This window comes from Hydractinia symbiolongicarpus, chromosome 8, assembly GCF_029227915.1.
Source record: "Hydractinia symbiolongicarpus strain clone_291-10 chromosome 8, HSymV2.1, whole genome shotgun sequence".
NCBI lineage: Eukaryota > Metazoa > Cnidaria > Hydrozoa > Anthoathecata > Hydractiniidae > Hydractinia > Hydractinia symbiolongicarpus.
The window spans coordinates 12873592-12890746 of NC_079882.1; the positions used below are offsets into that span (position 1 = coordinate 12873592).

Below are 17155 nucleotides of genomic sequence, written 5' to 3' on the forward strand. Positions count from 1 at the left end.
GCATTTTTTTGTAATTTTGACAGTAGCCATACTTGTTTTGATTTTTGTTTGTTATGTCACTTTTGTTTAATTTTTCGTAATCAATTTTTGGCGCGTTTTTAGATGAAGGACTTTCATGAAAATCATGGACAACGCAGTTGCAGATAGTTCTGTTTTGTTCCATACTGGTATATATTGAATGGTCTATCACTATAATTTCACGAGAAAAGTAAAGCAAGCGGAGTTTCGTGAAGTGTTTTCCAAAGAATTATTGTTCCTGAGTAATAATAAAGTTCCGAAACTTTTCAAAATCCTCGCGTCGCAGATACTAGGTAAGGGTTCAATAATTTGTTGTTGTTGAAACCTAGGAGAATAATTAAAGATGAAAATTAAAACTGTCGCAGTCCTAACGCATAAAAAACAACAACAAATATAAAGACAGATCAAGAATTATGAAATAATTTCCTTAAAAATATTTACAATATATCCACAAGACACTTCCACAAGAAAAACAAAAACCACCGTTAACTGCCTTTCGTTTTTCCTTCGAGAATATCTTTCGCCTCGTTTATTTTTGACGCAAGATATGGAGATCCTCCTTTATCTGGATGGTTGACAATCATAATACGTCGATGAGAATCACGTATTCTTTGCAGATTTGCATTAGCACTTACACCTAAAGAAGCATATACTTCAATTTAATCCAATGTTTGCTATTCTATATAACATGGGGGATTCTTTGGCGTGCAAAATATTTAGCGTTATAGAAAAATCAAAATATCTGACCATTCACCAAATTAAATCCATCCAGGATTAAAAACAAAACAAAACTCTTTAATTCCTTTAGAAACCAAAAAGATTTTGATGTAGATTTTGAGTCCAATCGTTTTCGCCAAATAATTTATGATGAAATGACGACGACAGATGGCATTTCGCAGCTCCCTTTAAATATGACTTGACTTTTACAATCTTCTTATCGAAACAAATCTTAAAAGACTACTTCCTTTCTCAATTTTATTTTAGCAAAAATTTAGACGTTTGTTTGTTAGATGAAGATTTGTCTCAAAAACTTTCAATACCTTGGCCCGAACACAGTTTTTGGGGTTCCTTTATATGGGCTATTTTAAGGCTCATCCTACCCTGCATCCCCACGGTAGATCATGAAAGTCAAGTACAAATTAATTAATAACAGGTATACAATAAAGAATGTTAACATACCTAATATCAGTGATGCCTCTCTTTTTGTCATTTTAGGTTCAAAGCCTCCACGATAATATGCATTCAGTGAAATGTCTGGAATAGTTGGCATGGCCTTTTGCACTTGTGACCAATTAACTTTTCGAAAGGCTTGCATAGCAAAGCGTCCAGCATAAGCTGCCCCTATTTTAAAGAAAGAAAATTTATTTATACTGGGTGTCCAGTAATGTTTAACCAACACGAACCCAAAACAAAAAATAAGAGTTTTTGCAATCTCTGCGATGACAGAGGTAGTGGCTACGCTAATTTTGTTATAACAATTGTTATTTTTAGCACTTAGAAACGGCTACAGCAACCGCTAAGACAGTATTTTATAGTGCAATTACCTGTACTTTAACTGATGATATCCAAATAAATATCAAATATATAATGAAATACATAATATCTTAAATGAATTTTACCAAGACAGATGGACACAATCGTTTTTTAAGTTTTCCAAATTTACTTAGGGTGGCGTCCTGCTGAGCAGTAGCAATTGATATGGCATAACTAATGCAAACACATTTTTCACAAGAGGAGCTAAACAAAATGCATGGTGCTAATTTTAAAATAGTTAGTTGAAATCTTTCTGTTTATGGCATTTATAAACCTTTGCCAGTTTACTTAAATCACATTCTAAAAATTCAGTCCATATGAGTCCATAGTTCAGTCCACAGGAGTCCATATGAAAAGATTGTTATATAAGAATATATCTTTCATGTAGTTCCGACCATTTTTTATTTTTGCGGAAAACTTTTGCAGATCTTACAAAAAACACAAAAGTTTCTTCTGCAAATACATCAATAACCCAGGGTTTCTAATACCCTGGAAGGTCAACAAATTATCAAAGGTTGACAAAGAAATTTGAGATAAATACATTTAATTTCCTAAAATTTCATAGTCTCGATCCTAGTAAATTACATACAATACATCTAAATAAAATTACCGACTCAACATGCAGTTATATATTTACATATACTATTATGCTTGAAAAGTGGCAACTTAAATCGAGCTTAAAAATTCTGTAAATTCCAGGTTACAAATCTTGTTATAAAATTGATGATTCGAAGAATAACTTCTGAACAAGTACAATGAACCAAGCAGTTTAGATAGCAATAAAAATTTTAACATCTAAATAATTCACTTTTTAAGCATTGGAAATGCTGACGGTAGATGTTCTGAAAAAAAAAGAATATATATTTTTAAAAAGGAGGTTTTCTGATATGGTTTGTGTTTAAAACCTGCATTTTTTTATTATAAGCAACAGAAATTCCAAAACAGGATGGAATATCCTTGTGCGAAAACAAAATTAGGCTTAGAGTGTGTAAGCTAATGCACGTAAGCTAATGGATAGGATGAAATGCTCCTGTTTTTAACAGCAAGACAGTGTTTTGGTATTGATTAGGCCTAGAAGGACAGTCTAATCATAATATCTACCAAAAAATCACACCAAAAGGATTCACCAAGGCTAAGCGATATGCTTAGTTTATGCTTAAAAAAGTACAATCTACCAAACAATGTATCACATGTGTTATGAAGAGGGTGCCAATTTGTCAATAAACCACAAGAAAGATTGTGGGCAAGTACGACATTCTAAAAAACTAAAAAACAAACCCTTACTTTGTCAATCAAACCAAGAATTATGAGGGCTAAACATGCCTTTCCCAGTGAGAGGAGTGTCATTATGTTCATTATATCTTTTAGGTTTAGATGTACAGCTTTATGCCATAATTAAGAATAAAGATCTATTCACATTCTGGTAGCAGGGGCTAGTTAAGAAGATGGCAACTGGAACAATCACGATGGCACAAAAGAATGGATTGCCCCAATTTTTTTGAAGATGGGGATTTTGATGCATGGGTACATGATCTGGAATTATGGGAAGTAGTTACAGAACTTCCAAAGAAGAAACAAGGGCCAGTTGTTTATTTGAGTTTAAATTCAAAAGTACGTCAGGCATGTTCAGCCTTAACGAAAGAAGAATTGAATGAAGAAGATGGTTTAAATAAACCTGTCAATAAATTAAAAGAGTGTTATGGTATTACTGAAGATCAAGCAATGTCCAATGCTTACGAAAAATTTGAGACCTTTCACCCTTCCAAGACAATGTCGATTGGTGATTATGTAAATGAATTTGAACAGCTGAATCAAAAACTTAAGAGTTTTAAAATTGAGTTACCAACTGCAGTTCTTGCATATATCAACTACTAAAAAATGCAGATTTACCGAAAGCTACATGTGAACTAACACGTGCTATGGTTCCTTCCCTCACATACGACTCTATGAAAAATCAGATAAAAGCCATTTATGATCAAGGTGCTCAAAGTGAAAGTAGTACAGACAGTAATGATATTGGTGTTGAGCAAGAGGTGGTAAATATTTCAATGCTAAAAGAAGCCAGTACAACCCTAATGTACATGATGGACATCCATTGCAATGTCACCATTGCAAATCTATAATGCATTTCATGAATGACTGTCCTGATAAGAATAAAGGAAGCAAAGGACAGGATGAAGTACATGTGCAGTTTTTTGCAAAGGGTGTGGAACAATGCTTTATGGAGCAAGTCGTGTCTGAGTCTTTGAATTGTGCTTTACTAGCCTCAGAATGTTCATCGACAGTTTGTGGTAAAAATTGGCTTGACTGTTACATAGACACTTTGCCAGAAGGGACAGCTTTAGCTGAAAGTAAGAGTAACAAGTACTTTAAATTTGGGCCAGGTGGAAGCTTCCCCTCAGTTAAACAAGTTAATATCCCTGTTAATATATCTGGAATGCAAGCCCATATTCTTACTGATGTTATCGATTGTGAATTACCATTATTGTTATCAAAAAAGAGTCCGAAAGCAGCTAATAGCCAACTTGATTTTGTTAATGATAAAGTCACTATGTTTGGAAGAGACACTCCTTTACAACACATGTCAAATGGTCATTATTGTATACCTCTTACACCTAAGCAAGTTGCTGTTAACAAAACATCTCATGGTGAAAATGTCACCAGAGTTATATTCACAGTCAACGATCTCACTGTAAAATCACCTGAGGAAAAATGAAAAATAGCTACAAAGCTTCAAACAGTTTGGACATCCCATAGACAGCAGCAAACTGAAAACTCCAAGATGCAAAGGTTGAAGGTAAAGAGTTTTTCAGCAAATTGACAATGTTACAAACTCTTGTGACACATGCAGTAGATATATGAACGCTCAATCAAGGCCAATTGTCTCACTACCAATGGCCTCAAATGTCAATGAATGCCTTGCCATGGACCTAAAATTCTTGACAGTTAATCATAAAAAGTTAACCATACTTCATATGATTGATGTGTTCTCTAGATACAGTGCATCAACAATTATCAAATCCAAGAATAAGGAAATTATCATAGATGCAATTCTCAAGCACTGGGTTGCTATTTTTGGCACACCAAACTCGATTTTTTCAAACAAAGGAGGGGAGTTCAACAATGAGCTCTTAAGAGATGTAGCAGAACTGTTAAACACAAGAGTGTATACAACAGCAGCAGAAGCTCCATGGTCAAATGGTGTATTTGAGTGTCATAATGCCATCCTGGAAAATATGATTTTGAAAATTGTTGACAACACTAGTTGTTCTGTTGAAAATGCACTTACATGGGCCACTTGTGCCAAGAATGCGTTGCATAATAACCGTGGATTCAGTCCCAATGAGCTTGATTTGGACGCAATCCAAATCTCCTATCTGTGCTTACAGCCAAGCCTGCCCTGATTATGTTCCTTTTATAAGTGTCAAATAATATTTTTTGAGTAATAAGCCGGCCTGTCCTGATTATGTTGCCCTGATTATGTATTTCCTGCCCTGTTCTTAACCGGGGCAGGCTGCCATACTTAATCAGGGCAGCGTTTATCAGTTAGGGACAACTGCAAATTAGACTATTCCGCCTTAGGCGAATTAGGCGAAATTTATCTCCAACTAGTCTATCAACATTAAATTTGCTTATTACAGCCTTCTGGTCCGTGGTCGCACCAATCTTTAAGGTTAAATATGATCTAACAAACATCCCTTGGATGTAGAAGTATTATTTTCCTAAAGGTTATGGTGTGTTTTGAAGATATTGCTTCTAATTTGTTTTGCTGCTAATCCGCATGCGCACAACATTTTTTTCCGGCGTGTTTTAAAAAAACGCCGAAATAGACTATTTTGATTTAAAAAAAGATAGCGCATGGTTAGGCTATGATGTCCTAATTACGCTATCATAGACAAAATAGCTACTTCGACAATCTCACCCCGGACCTTGTTCTAGTCAATTGGAAACGAGTTTGGTTGGTGGGCACGTTGACATGTATAACTTTTATATCCGCCATGCAAATTCTATAAAATTTGACCTAAGCAAAAAGCTGACTAAGTCAGCAATTAGTACAGGAAAAATAGTATATAGCGCGACCAACAAAGATTGTGAAGATATCATCGATTAAAATTTTCCATCTCCTAGATAGACATATTCTCTCCAAGTTAATATACCTGCTATCCCCAATCCTGCCACAATTAGACTTGTCATATTTTCTTTTCTTTTTCTACAGCGTGTACTCAGAACTACACTTCTCAGCCACCATATTGAAATTTACTATCTACACTTCGGTTCAAGTCTATCGTTGCGAAAGAGGACGAAAATAGGCGGGGGTTATAGCAATTATTTTGTAAATTTGTAGATTAGGACTATTAACTCTCATGAATATTAATTACAATTATTAAAACAGCTCATATAGTGTATTTACGTTGATTTAGACAGAAATATTTTTAATAATCCCTGACAAGGAAAGGTATTATCATACGTAAATAAGATGATAACCTGGTCGGTTTTAAAATTCGGGCCAAGCTCGTTTATGTACTTTCGCTTGCTTATTATTTTATCCAAAACAAAAGCACCGAGCAGAAAAATACGAGCTTATTATAACGGGGAATACACCTTTACCATGGTTAGGAAGTTGCTAAGATTTTAAACTTGACCGCGGCATGTGTCATCTCCATCATACAACATTTATACTTACTTTACTGGCGTATAATTAAAGCGAGGCGCTGCAGGGAATGCGAATGATGCACATTTTGCGGTGACGAAGAATTTCTCGTTTTGTTAAGATTAATGTTGAACATCATAATGTTCATTTCCTATTTTATTTCCTGATATTTCAATCATAGTATGGCAACAAACATAGCGAGGAACCAGTCTGCACCCGTGCATTTCACTCTGCTCAATGACAATGTCGTACCGAAAAATATCGAAAATAAGTTAGAGATTTCCGAAACTTCAAAATGTGACGACACAGTAGAGGACGATGTCTTTGCAAACGAAAACGACACAAATATCTCCAAAGATCAACAAACGACCTGTTTAACAGATATTGCGAGAGGAAATGATCAAAATGCAATTAACACCACGTTGGCAAATAATGTCATTACTCCACCAGATGTATCATCTGTAGTAAGCAGTCCTACATCAATTATACCAGCAACAACAAGTACCACAACAAGGAGACCATCATACACATCGAAAGCTCCATCCGCACTAACTAATTTGCCAAAAACCATAGATGAGATTAATAACTCACCAAGCAATTCTCTTCAGTCGTTTGGTCTGAATACAGCTCCTTCATCTGGCTTTGAAAATACTGGCATACGATCATCGGCAAAGGAATTATTAAGTCTTCATGGTCAAGCCAGTTTTGAAAGCTTGGATGAATACTCCAACCCTGGGACCCCTACTACCATTGGAATTGCTCATAGTCCAAGTACCTTGCATGGTGCACAGCAGTCCTCAAGACAACGCGAGAGAGCAAAATTAAGAACTGAAGTGATTAGTCGTGGCAGATGGGAATGTGCAGTACAGGCTCAAGTACTAACAGTAAAATGTAGAGACAAAATAGGGGAACTTCACAAATCAAAATTTGGTTCTGGTTCAAAGGGGAAGTGTATCAAGGTAAGAAAAGCCTAGCTGGCTAACTAAGTAAAATTTCGTATGCTTTTATCTTTTTGGATTTTTTTCTCCTGGTAGGAATGTTACCTTTTGTTGAGACATACTAGTTCGTCAAAAGCACACAATAGCTAGATGTGCATATATTCGGCGATTCGGTTTCGAGGTGAAAAGTTTCCGTATTTTAGGTGAAGAGAGTGCAGATCTAGACATAAGTAAGTAAGTAAGTTATATTTGCCATCATTATAAAATCATTAAAAATATTTACAGAGAAAAAGAAATTGAAAACAAATAAATAAAATAATAAACTCTATATAATATTAAAATGTATCATAAAAAATATAAAATAAAATTAAATGCAATTTTCCTGAGTGTTGATATGTTTGATGGCTGGATAACACAAAACAAGCCAAGGCGAGATTTCCATTGTGGTCCATTTCTACCCTTATAGAAAAAAAGATAAGCAAAATGAAAACGAAAGGATTATCAAAAGATCATATGAATTTAATTCACAAAATCATCTGAGTCCCTTCTCGTTATAACATCAAAATAGTGCTTTTTTAGGTTGTGTTTAAAACTGTTTGTAGTGCTAGATCTTTTAAGACCCTCAGGAAGAGTATTCCATAAGGAGGGTCCAAGGTAGGAAAGACACTGTTGACCTTGGGATGTTTTTACACAAGATTGTTCAAGCCTCTGGAATGATGAACGAGTCGAAGCTCTTCTATGACTTGATGGAATAAATACATCAGACATGTACAGAGGACATTTTTACTGAAAAAATTTATATGCATGATTGTTTACGCATACTTTAAACCTTTCGCCAACTGGTAGCCAATTTATTTCCTTAAAATCCGTAGCACCTACATGTGATCTGCTACTTTTTTGTAAACAGAAGCGAACACATTTGTTTTGAGCAACCTGGAGCTTCTTTTTTAAAACTTTTGTCAGGTTTGGATACCACACAGTACTGGCATAGTCGAAATGTGGTTGAATTAAAGAGTTACAAAGAAGTCGTCGCAGATCCTTGTTCAAAAATGAGCTTTGACGATAAAGAAATTTAAACATATTTTGGAGTTTTAAGAACAATGTTAGGAAGTTTGAGCAAAGATAATTTTTTGGAGCAAAATCTAGATAAGCATCATTTCCAGACAGATTTTTATTGTGGTTACCTTACGTTAGCTAATTATTCTTCCATTTCCACATTTTTTAGCATTCTTCCACCTACGAACTAGGTTTGTTTTTACCCTGAAAAATTTAAAAAAATGGCGGATGTAGCACAAATGTGATTTGTCAATTAAATGTCAATCATCACTACGGCAACAGAGCTGAACCGAATCGCCGAATTTTACATGGCTAGCCTCACAACTATAGTTTCAACTATATATATTATACCAAGTGCTGATTACACATAAATATATGCATAATATAAAGCACCAAGTATAACATAACAAGTCCTAACAGTATTTAATGCTCATTTTGAGCTACACAAACCCAATTAGGGCCCGCGCTCTACTAGACAACTCCCGGCAACATCCAACGGCCCACACAGTGAGCCATCTGCCCACACAGTGAGCCATCTGCCCAATTTCCCTCACATGGCTTGGGTTAACCCAGGCTTTTGGTAACATTCACTCGCCCATGTTGAATCGCCGTCAAGAGGAATCGAACCCTGGTCTCCCGCACAGACTATGAGAGCTATAACCACTAATCTACGGCGCCACAATACATCTCTCTTGATCAGCGTTTCGAGAACTACATAATAGAGGCAATAAGTAAACAATTTTTTTTGTATTGACAGATCATTGATGATGTCTGCAAAATTCTGAACTCTTATATCTCTGTTGACCATTTGATCCTGTGTTTCAAGTTCCTTGGCAATACAGGTAACAGCTAAATTTGTGAAAAAAAATCTTATCAATCATGTTCGCAAGCAGAAATTAAACATAATTGGATTTCAGTTTGAGCCAGAACGGCCCAATAACAAACAACAAATTCCCTCTTATAATGAACTTAAAAAATCGCTAGCACTCTTGAAATTTCTGTTGTCATATTGTCGTATTTCCAATCTTATTATTTGAGGATGATATTTGTAGATCTTATCGATATGCGGCATACCGCCAATTCTGTTGGTTTGTTTATAACACTTGGGAAAAGGCGTTCGTCGGGTTATACCATCTTGTTTCGTGTCTAAGATACGTAGAGAATATCCAAGTACTTTATTAATTGCACGCCTGAAACGATTAACGCGTGTGTCACGGCATGCGCGTGCGATCAAACGTCTCTCCTGAAAAAGACTGTTGTTTTTAATTTACAATCAAATATTCTCGTCATCCCAATCGTGGAGAGCGACTAACGCTGTCCACAAAATGTCCTTTAAAATCACAACAGCGTTGAAATCTTTGTGCTCTGTTTAGTATGCTCTGTTATACATTTCTTATCTAAAACACAATAGAAACCTTGTACCAAGGCGCTCATTTATAATACAACCAGTAGAAAAATGTGAGGTCAAACTATCAAGAGGAATTGAACCCTGGTCTCCCGCACAGACTATGAGAGCTATAACCACTAATAAAATTAATATTGAGTTTTAAAAATCAACCTATATAATCCCATTTTACAGCGTGCGATGGCAGCCTTCGAAATAATTTTTGGAGTCTCGTCAGACTTTCGTCGGACAAAACGTTGATAGATTTCCGTCTTCGTCGAACACTTTTAGATCTCAGAATTATCGAATAGTCCTGGTCATTTTCATCCACGAGCAAGCCTATTCATAGCCAACCTGACCATCCTAGCTAATTCACTGACTCCTGACTTAGCTAAAAGAACTACGTAGACATGAATCTCTATTGCCTGGCCCCTTCGTTGTTGGTAACCAGGTCTTACAAAAGAAATCCAGCCATGCGGTTCTTAACTTATGCGGAGGTGAACGCCGACGGAGCACGGATGAATTAAGTCTGCAAAACTGCACTTTCAAGCGGAACAGACATTTTATCATGGATTTAATTGTAGATAATTTCTTCATTTGACAAAACAATTGGAAACCATAGAAGGTCCGAATTTACTGTTTTTTTTTCATGCCCCAAGTGTTATTTAAACAATTTTAATCCACGTGCGGTATGATCTTTTTTCTGGGTGCGTTTAATGGGCGTTTATTCGAAGCATTACGGTATAAAAAGTATAAATATGAATAACCTCGAACCAAGTATTTCTTTTTGTTCGCTAATTGAGGTAGCTTTAGTAATAGAATAGGGGTATTGGGAACGAGGTTTATAATTGTCAAGGAAGTATAAAGGTACATAAAACACAATTTATTTAATGCTTTTGTATTTTCTATAATTCCTTCTTTTGGTGGTCGGCTTTCTGGAGTACAAGATATGTACGATATGTCAACAACAGTTGTCATATCGTTTGGTATATTACAAAAAATAATTCAGATTCGTCCAGGAGTTTAACTTGTAATGTCGCGTCAGATTTTTTCATTTCATCATCGTACGTTGCTGTCTGCGTTTGAACATTGGCCACTCCAACGGATGTCAGCATAGATATACTTTTACGTAAATAATCTTACCTGTGTCTGGTCTCAGTATCGGCACAAAAAATAAAGCAGCTTTAACATAATCTACTTTAATTTGTGTAGAGTCAGACATTCTGTTTGTGTGCACAGGGGCATTAAGTTCTATCTCTTAAAGTGAGTTGCATGCTTTGAAATTAAATATTCATAAATTGCTACATTTTTTTAAAAAGGGGTAAAATATTAAAAAAAATTAAATTAATCTGGTACTATTGTTCAGAGTAAAACAATCATTTTCTATTTACAATGTTTTGATTCGCCGAGAGCCCAACGCTTATGTCACAACAAAATATTATTTTAGCCTCCCTTTCATGTAGAATGGCTTCAGTATAAATTTGCTTTCGACAACGTGTGATATGAAGAATTTGTAAACATAAAAGAAATGTTATTCGAGTTTAGAAATATAGAAATATAACCACTTATATTTTCGCAACAAATAAGAAAAGTGCAATTAAGTTCAGGCTACTTTTTTATTATTATATTTTTACTGACAGTACCTTTAAGTTCTAAACAATAGATGTAATAGAACTTTCTTCGCACAAACAGGCCACTGACGCCATTACAAATACTTTAGACCCTGATATCTCCTTAACCGTTCAATGGAAGTATGTGACCCTATTACATTATTTGATCAGTGTTCCGAGCTCTGTAAAATAGTAGGAACAGGTTAAGGTCAACTGAATTTATTCATGGCCCATTAAACTACTTCTTCAAAATAAAAATTCATAATTTTATATATAGGTTTTGTTTTATACTCTATAAATGATTACAGAACAGTAGATTAAGCCTGGACTGTGCTGGTTCATTTTTTATTTCTTTTTCCGCAATGGGCATGATAAATGTTTACGGAAATTATGTAACTTAAGCGTAAAGACGGCTAAGACGGAAGGATAACAAACTTTGTTATTGCTTATTGATGATGTTATTTAGGTTGAAGACAAGTGGTATGCACCAATTGAGTTTGAAGCACTGTCAGGAAGAGCTTCATGTAAAGACTGGAAGCGCAGCATTCGATTTCATGGCCACCACCTGCAAAAATTAATAGAAGATAATTATTTGACTTTGCATGCTATATCATGCACTTGTGGAATATGTTGTGGAGATGAAACACTGGTATGTGTATTATTAATTGATAATGGAGATCTTTTTAGTGTTTCCATGTGCAAAACATGTGTACATGTAATTATATTTTATTACAGACAGGGCCTGTCAAGCTATTCCAGTCAGTGAAACGAAAAAGGTCACTTGTCAACAACAACTTGTTGTCATCACCTGGACCAATGAAAAGAAAGTCTATAAGTGAAGAAAACAGATGTAAGAATAATTTTTGTGTATGTTGTATATTAAAATAAATAATTTTAGTGAATATTCCTTCTGGCTTGTATAAATAAAAATATAATATTAAATGAGAGATAGCATTGCTACTTATCCCTTTAATAATACAAAGACAGTGTCTGCCTGTCTGTCGATAACAGACAAATTAAATGTGTTCATTTTTACCTTAATGTAGACGAAAAAGTCTGTATTATTTGTTAAATGCCCAGACGTTACGGCACAACATCAATGCATTTAGACTGATGTTTAATTAAAAAAGATTAGGGAAGATATCATTGAATTTTAAGGTTAAGGTTAAAAAACTTGGAAACCGGTGGAAATAACTGACATCTCCTGCATGGTTAACTTGGGGGTACCTGGAACCAAATTAGGACCAATTTCCTAAAGGTGTGTCAACTTACCCGAATCGGAGCATACAGGTTAATGACGCCATCAAAAACCATATAAATCCCTATATATCTCTTCAACCCTTTATCAAAAACACATCCTATACATTTTCTTGATCAGCATTTCAAGTTCTACCTGATAGAAGCACCAGCAAAATAAATTTCTGATTTTTTTTTTGTGTGTGTGTGTGTATGGACATTGCTTTATTGCTTACATCAAGATTCAAATGATGAATCCGTTTTCATTGTTTTTCTGCAGAAGTGTTTTTTTCCAATGGGCCTTTTGGACTAGTGGATTGCACTTTCTGGTATATAACTTACAATGCATTTTATACACATATCTATTATATTCTATATTTTGTTGTTTTAAAAAATTGTTTTTACTGTCTATGTATCTAAAATAAGAAGATGTTTATGTGTTTCAGATTTCAGGGAGCGCGCAGGGTCCTATTCTGTCGAAAGTGAAGTGTTTGTCCTTGGTGCAGATGGTAAGAAATGTCACATTGTTGCTTAGTTTTATGATCCCTTGATTATGCACTTGTCCTGGAAGTGCATCATAATTAAAAAGAGTAATACTACAATGTAACAACTTCTCCATAGTAGGCCTTATGTGTATTTTTATAGTCAATTACTCAATTATAGTAATACATGTTACTCCCTCCAGTTTTGTGTATTTTAACAAGCCCAGCATGGAGGTCAAAATATATTGAACAAAAGCAACCCACAGTGATGAAGTGTTTTTGTTTTTAATGTTTTTATCTAATTTTTTTATCTGCATGTTCAATTGGAAAATGTCCAAATGAGAAATTCCAGTTAAAAAATAAGAATTGATTTTTGGTTGCCGCAAAATATTTAATAATAGCAATAACAATAACAATAATAATAACAATAACAATAAATCACAAAAACCTATAGTTAGTGGATTGTTTTCACTGGGGGCCACTAAGAACAAAAAAGAAACAAAAAATGATAAACCTTAGACTGCCTCAGCTCAATCAAACATAGTAACATTTATAATCTATGAAAATTGAAAAGAAAAAGAATAAAAAACAAAAATTAAAAAGTGAAAAGTGATCTCCATTAGAATTTGCCAAATACATTAGAGATGGAAGTCTTAAACGAAAGCAGACTTACTAAATATTTTATTTATATTAAATATTTCTTTTCCTTCTTTGCATTAAGTTTGTTTGGCTGCTTCTTTAGCCCTAAAAATGGCTAAGACATTTAAACAAAAAGTTTTCAAGCTAAAAAATGATAGCCTAGTGTGTCAAAAAGTAGTTTATTTTAATCATGATCTGTGGTCCTTCCAGCTTTTCTAAACAAGCTATATGTGTTTGATTTTAACAATTCTTGCAAAAAGTTATATTGTTTTTATACATGTATGTATGAAACTGGATAACCTGTATGTGTTTAGAATTGGGTGAGCATTTCTTAACTATATGCAGTATTGCTCATGTTACTTTTAGACAGTGGAATGCCACCGATGACACCATTAACACCTATGACACCTCTTACACCACACACACCATTTGGTGCCAACTGCTTAACACCCTTACCAACTGCTGCAACCTTTCGACCTAGCTCCCCTCCAAAGTCTATCACTTTACAAGTCCCTTTGACGCAGAATGTACCTGTTAGTAGTTCAGTGAAACAAGACATCAATGAACAGGTTTGTATTTTATTTTCTATGCCATACATATAAAAATATATGCCGTGAAATAAAGCTTGACATTTTTACAAAAAAATTACAAGTTCTTTCTGCTGGGTAATCTTTTATTAGAAATATTAACAGCATTTTTTATCACCTGTTAGATGCAACAAATGATGCCACCACCACCATCATCAACAAAAGCTGATATAAATATACTTAGTCAACAACATTGGATCCACCTAGAAGAGGTATACTAATCATTTTTTTTGGTTAATTTCGATTTTTTACTGAGAAGTGTGTACCACAATAATACAAGCTGAGTCGGATAATATTCAGTTAAACTGGAATGTTCTGTAACAATTAAAAATTATGTATTTTTATTATCTTTTTATTTGCTGATTTATGCAGCAGTAATAATAAATTACTTTGTGTTTTAGATGGCATCTAATCTTGTCAGTATGGCAAACAAATTGAAGTTGATGGTTGAGCAAGTTAAAATACAAAGTGAAGCATTAAAAGATAGTGCTGTAACGCAGGCAAAAATACAAGCTGAAAATGACAAGGCAGAGGTGTGTTTAGAAATTTTATTTTTTTTATCTAAAGCGTTAGTCGAAAAAATAGTTTCGTGCTAGACTAGGGTTCGTTGGCTCTCTCCGTAATCAGCTCCACTGTTCTCAGTGTGCATAAAAGGTTTAAAGACCACGTAAATTCAGTTTTGCACATAAGACTTCTCGATTCTTTCTCCTTTGAAAAGGCTAGGTATGGGTGCACTTAGCTATTCGTTTTTAGAGTTTTCTAGTTTTGCATGTTTTTTAAAATAAATTATGTAAACTTTTTTAGGCTGTTTCTCTGCTGCGAAGAGGACAACTACAGCATGCCATGCAAGCTATTCCAATATCTGCTGCATCAGAACCGGTTCCGATCCATCAAAATTTCACGATTCAAGTTTCGAAGGTACGTTTTTGAGTTACCATTATAACTTAAGAAATTAGGTTTTGTGGAAATTAATTTTCGCAAGGAAAATTTTGCACAATTCGCGTGAATTCCTTTTTGCAGATTTGCCTCAAATTCGCAAACTTTATTGTGCATTTTTTATAAAAGGATGGATATTCGCAATTTTTTTTCCTCGTATTTTGCGGCCGCGAAAATTGATTCCCGAACATAAAGTTTCCGTAAACAACCCAGTGTAACACCAGTGTATGATAAACTAAAGTGTGAGCTTATTCATCAGACTTGGGTGGTGTGGGCTTGTATATCAGAAATTATTTTGTTGATTGGGGCTTGTTTATCGGTCATGCTTTTTGTTAAAGAGGTCATTAAGTTTTAAGTTCTTCAGACTACAGTTCAAAAAAAATTTTAATGTTACAAGACATTAAAATTGATGAATTGTTCCTTTAAATGTTACTGAATGATATGAATGTAAATCGTTGTTAGTCAATAGGTAGGAAAGTGACTGAAGCTAGCTAAGCGTCACCACAGGGTGTTGGTTCTCTAAAAAAATGAATGTAACTATACGAATATAGGGACTTATTTGGCAAAAATGTTTCTGCTGTGGAAGAGTTTATTGGAAGGAGGAGGTTTAATCAAGTATATACGGTATATACCACTTTGCAGATTTAACCTATGTTATGAATTACGAAATATGGTAAAATGTCCAAGTACATTCAAACCCGTACAAAACAGTAGTTTTCAGTCTGAAATTTGTATTCAATTAAACGGACCTTCTGCTTTAGGTTTGTCAAAACTGTGGTCGGGAAGCATTCTTGGAATGCACAGGTTGTAACAAGTCGTATTATTGTGGTCAGTTTTGTCAACAAAGAGACTGGACCATGCATAAAGCGAAATGTCGTGAAATGGCTGAAGATAGTCAAGGGAGTAACAATAGTAGCTTGATACCTGTTGATAAATAGTTCTACGTAAACTTCTCTGTGAATTTACTTCGTTGTTGCAAGTACTAGGAAAACTTTCATACATCTACGTAGATAAATTTGTACTTGTTCCAAACTAGCTGGTAGTATTTTAAACGACTTGTAATATAGAGAAAAAAGGATTTGTGTTAAATTGATATGTCCTTTAATTTATATATTGTATATAGAGCTAGTAACTATTTTTTTTTAATATTTTGTCTGAAACTTAAATAATGTCTTGTCTCACAAAGCGGGATAGTTACTGCTGATGGTAAGATCATAATATTTATAAAAACCAAGTCATCAATTGATCAAACGCGTTACTTCAACCGAAATTTGCTCAGCACCATTATAAACTAGAATCTATCTGTATTTATGTACATAAAAAAATGAATATAAAACATAACATTTACCATATACTCTTGGTAATAATTTATTTTTCTTATTATTTTTTGTCAGTTTGATGATTTTTATATATATATATATATATATATATATCGGCGAAAGTGAAAACTTGGACCGAGCGAGATTTGAAACAGCGGCTTAACTGTTGCTTACTGGTTACTTGTTGATTATCTACTTGGATAAACCATATTTTCTTGTTTGCTTGCTCACCTCGAATATAGCGCCAATCAACATCAAACCCGTTTAATCACGTCTATGTTGAGCAACATTTTTATACAAGAACATCTAAATTGGAATAGTTTATTTAACCATTATGGTTATATTAAATACATCCTTTGTTAATAATGGCGTTGTAATTTATTGGTATTTACTTTGAATTCCCCAAAAAGTGTCGTTGGTATGACGTAAAATGTAAAAAGTGGGAATATCTATGAAGTGAGTAACGAAAATTCGGATCGCGGTACATCATCTATATAATTACTAACGACCACGAGCGTGCGGCTAACTTGAAAGAATGTCACATGATAGCCACGTTTTGCTGGCTGATGAAAGATTAATCCTCTTACTCATACAAATAGTAATCATTTTGTCTTTATCTAATAACAGAAGACGCAACCTGGAAACAAAATTTGCTTGCCCTTGTGTGATTAGCTAAAGGCTCGTTTCCATTCGACTGCATTTTCCGCTATAGCGCAAAAAAGCTCACGAGATTTTCGGTTAGCGCAGGCGCACTAAGATAAAATCG

At 34.5% G+C, this 17155-nt stretch overlaps 2 protein-coding genes across 2 annotated transcripts; one reads left to right on the forward strand and one right to left on the reverse strand.

Moving 5' to 3' along the window:
* Nucleotides 1–410: 410 nt before the first annotated feature.
* LOC130654057 (mitochondrial import inner membrane translocase subunit TIM14-like) lies at nucleotides 411–5861 on the reverse strand. Its single transcript, XM_057456575.1, has 3 exons — nucleotides 5709–5861; nucleotides 1198–1359; nucleotides 411–655 (listed from the first exon to the last, which is right to left on the reverse strand). The coding sequence occupies exons 1-3, from the start codon at nucleotides 5743–5745 to the stop codon at nucleotides 504–506; spliced, it is 351 nt and encodes a 116-aa protein (XP_057312558.1). The 5' UTR covers nucleotides 5746–5861; the 3' UTR covers nucleotides 411–503.
* A 379-nt stretch (nucleotides 5862–6240) lies between these two features.
* LOC130654055 (deformed epidermal autoregulatory factor 1 homolog) lies at nucleotides 6241–16755 on the forward strand. Its single transcript, XM_057456570.1, has 9 exons — nucleotides 6241–7161; nucleotides 11657–11839; nucleotides 11926–12040; nucleotides 12873–12935; nucleotides 13914–14116; nucleotides 14260–14346; nucleotides 14536–14667; nucleotides 14939–15052; nucleotides 15832–16755. The coding sequence occupies exons 1-9, from the start codon at nucleotides 6385–6387 to the stop codon at nucleotides 16006–16008; spliced, it is 1851 nt and encodes a 616-aa protein (XP_057312553.1). The 5' UTR covers nucleotides 6241–6384; the 3' UTR covers nucleotides 16009–16755.
* The last annotated feature ends 400 nt before the right edge of the window (nucleotides 16756–17155 follow it).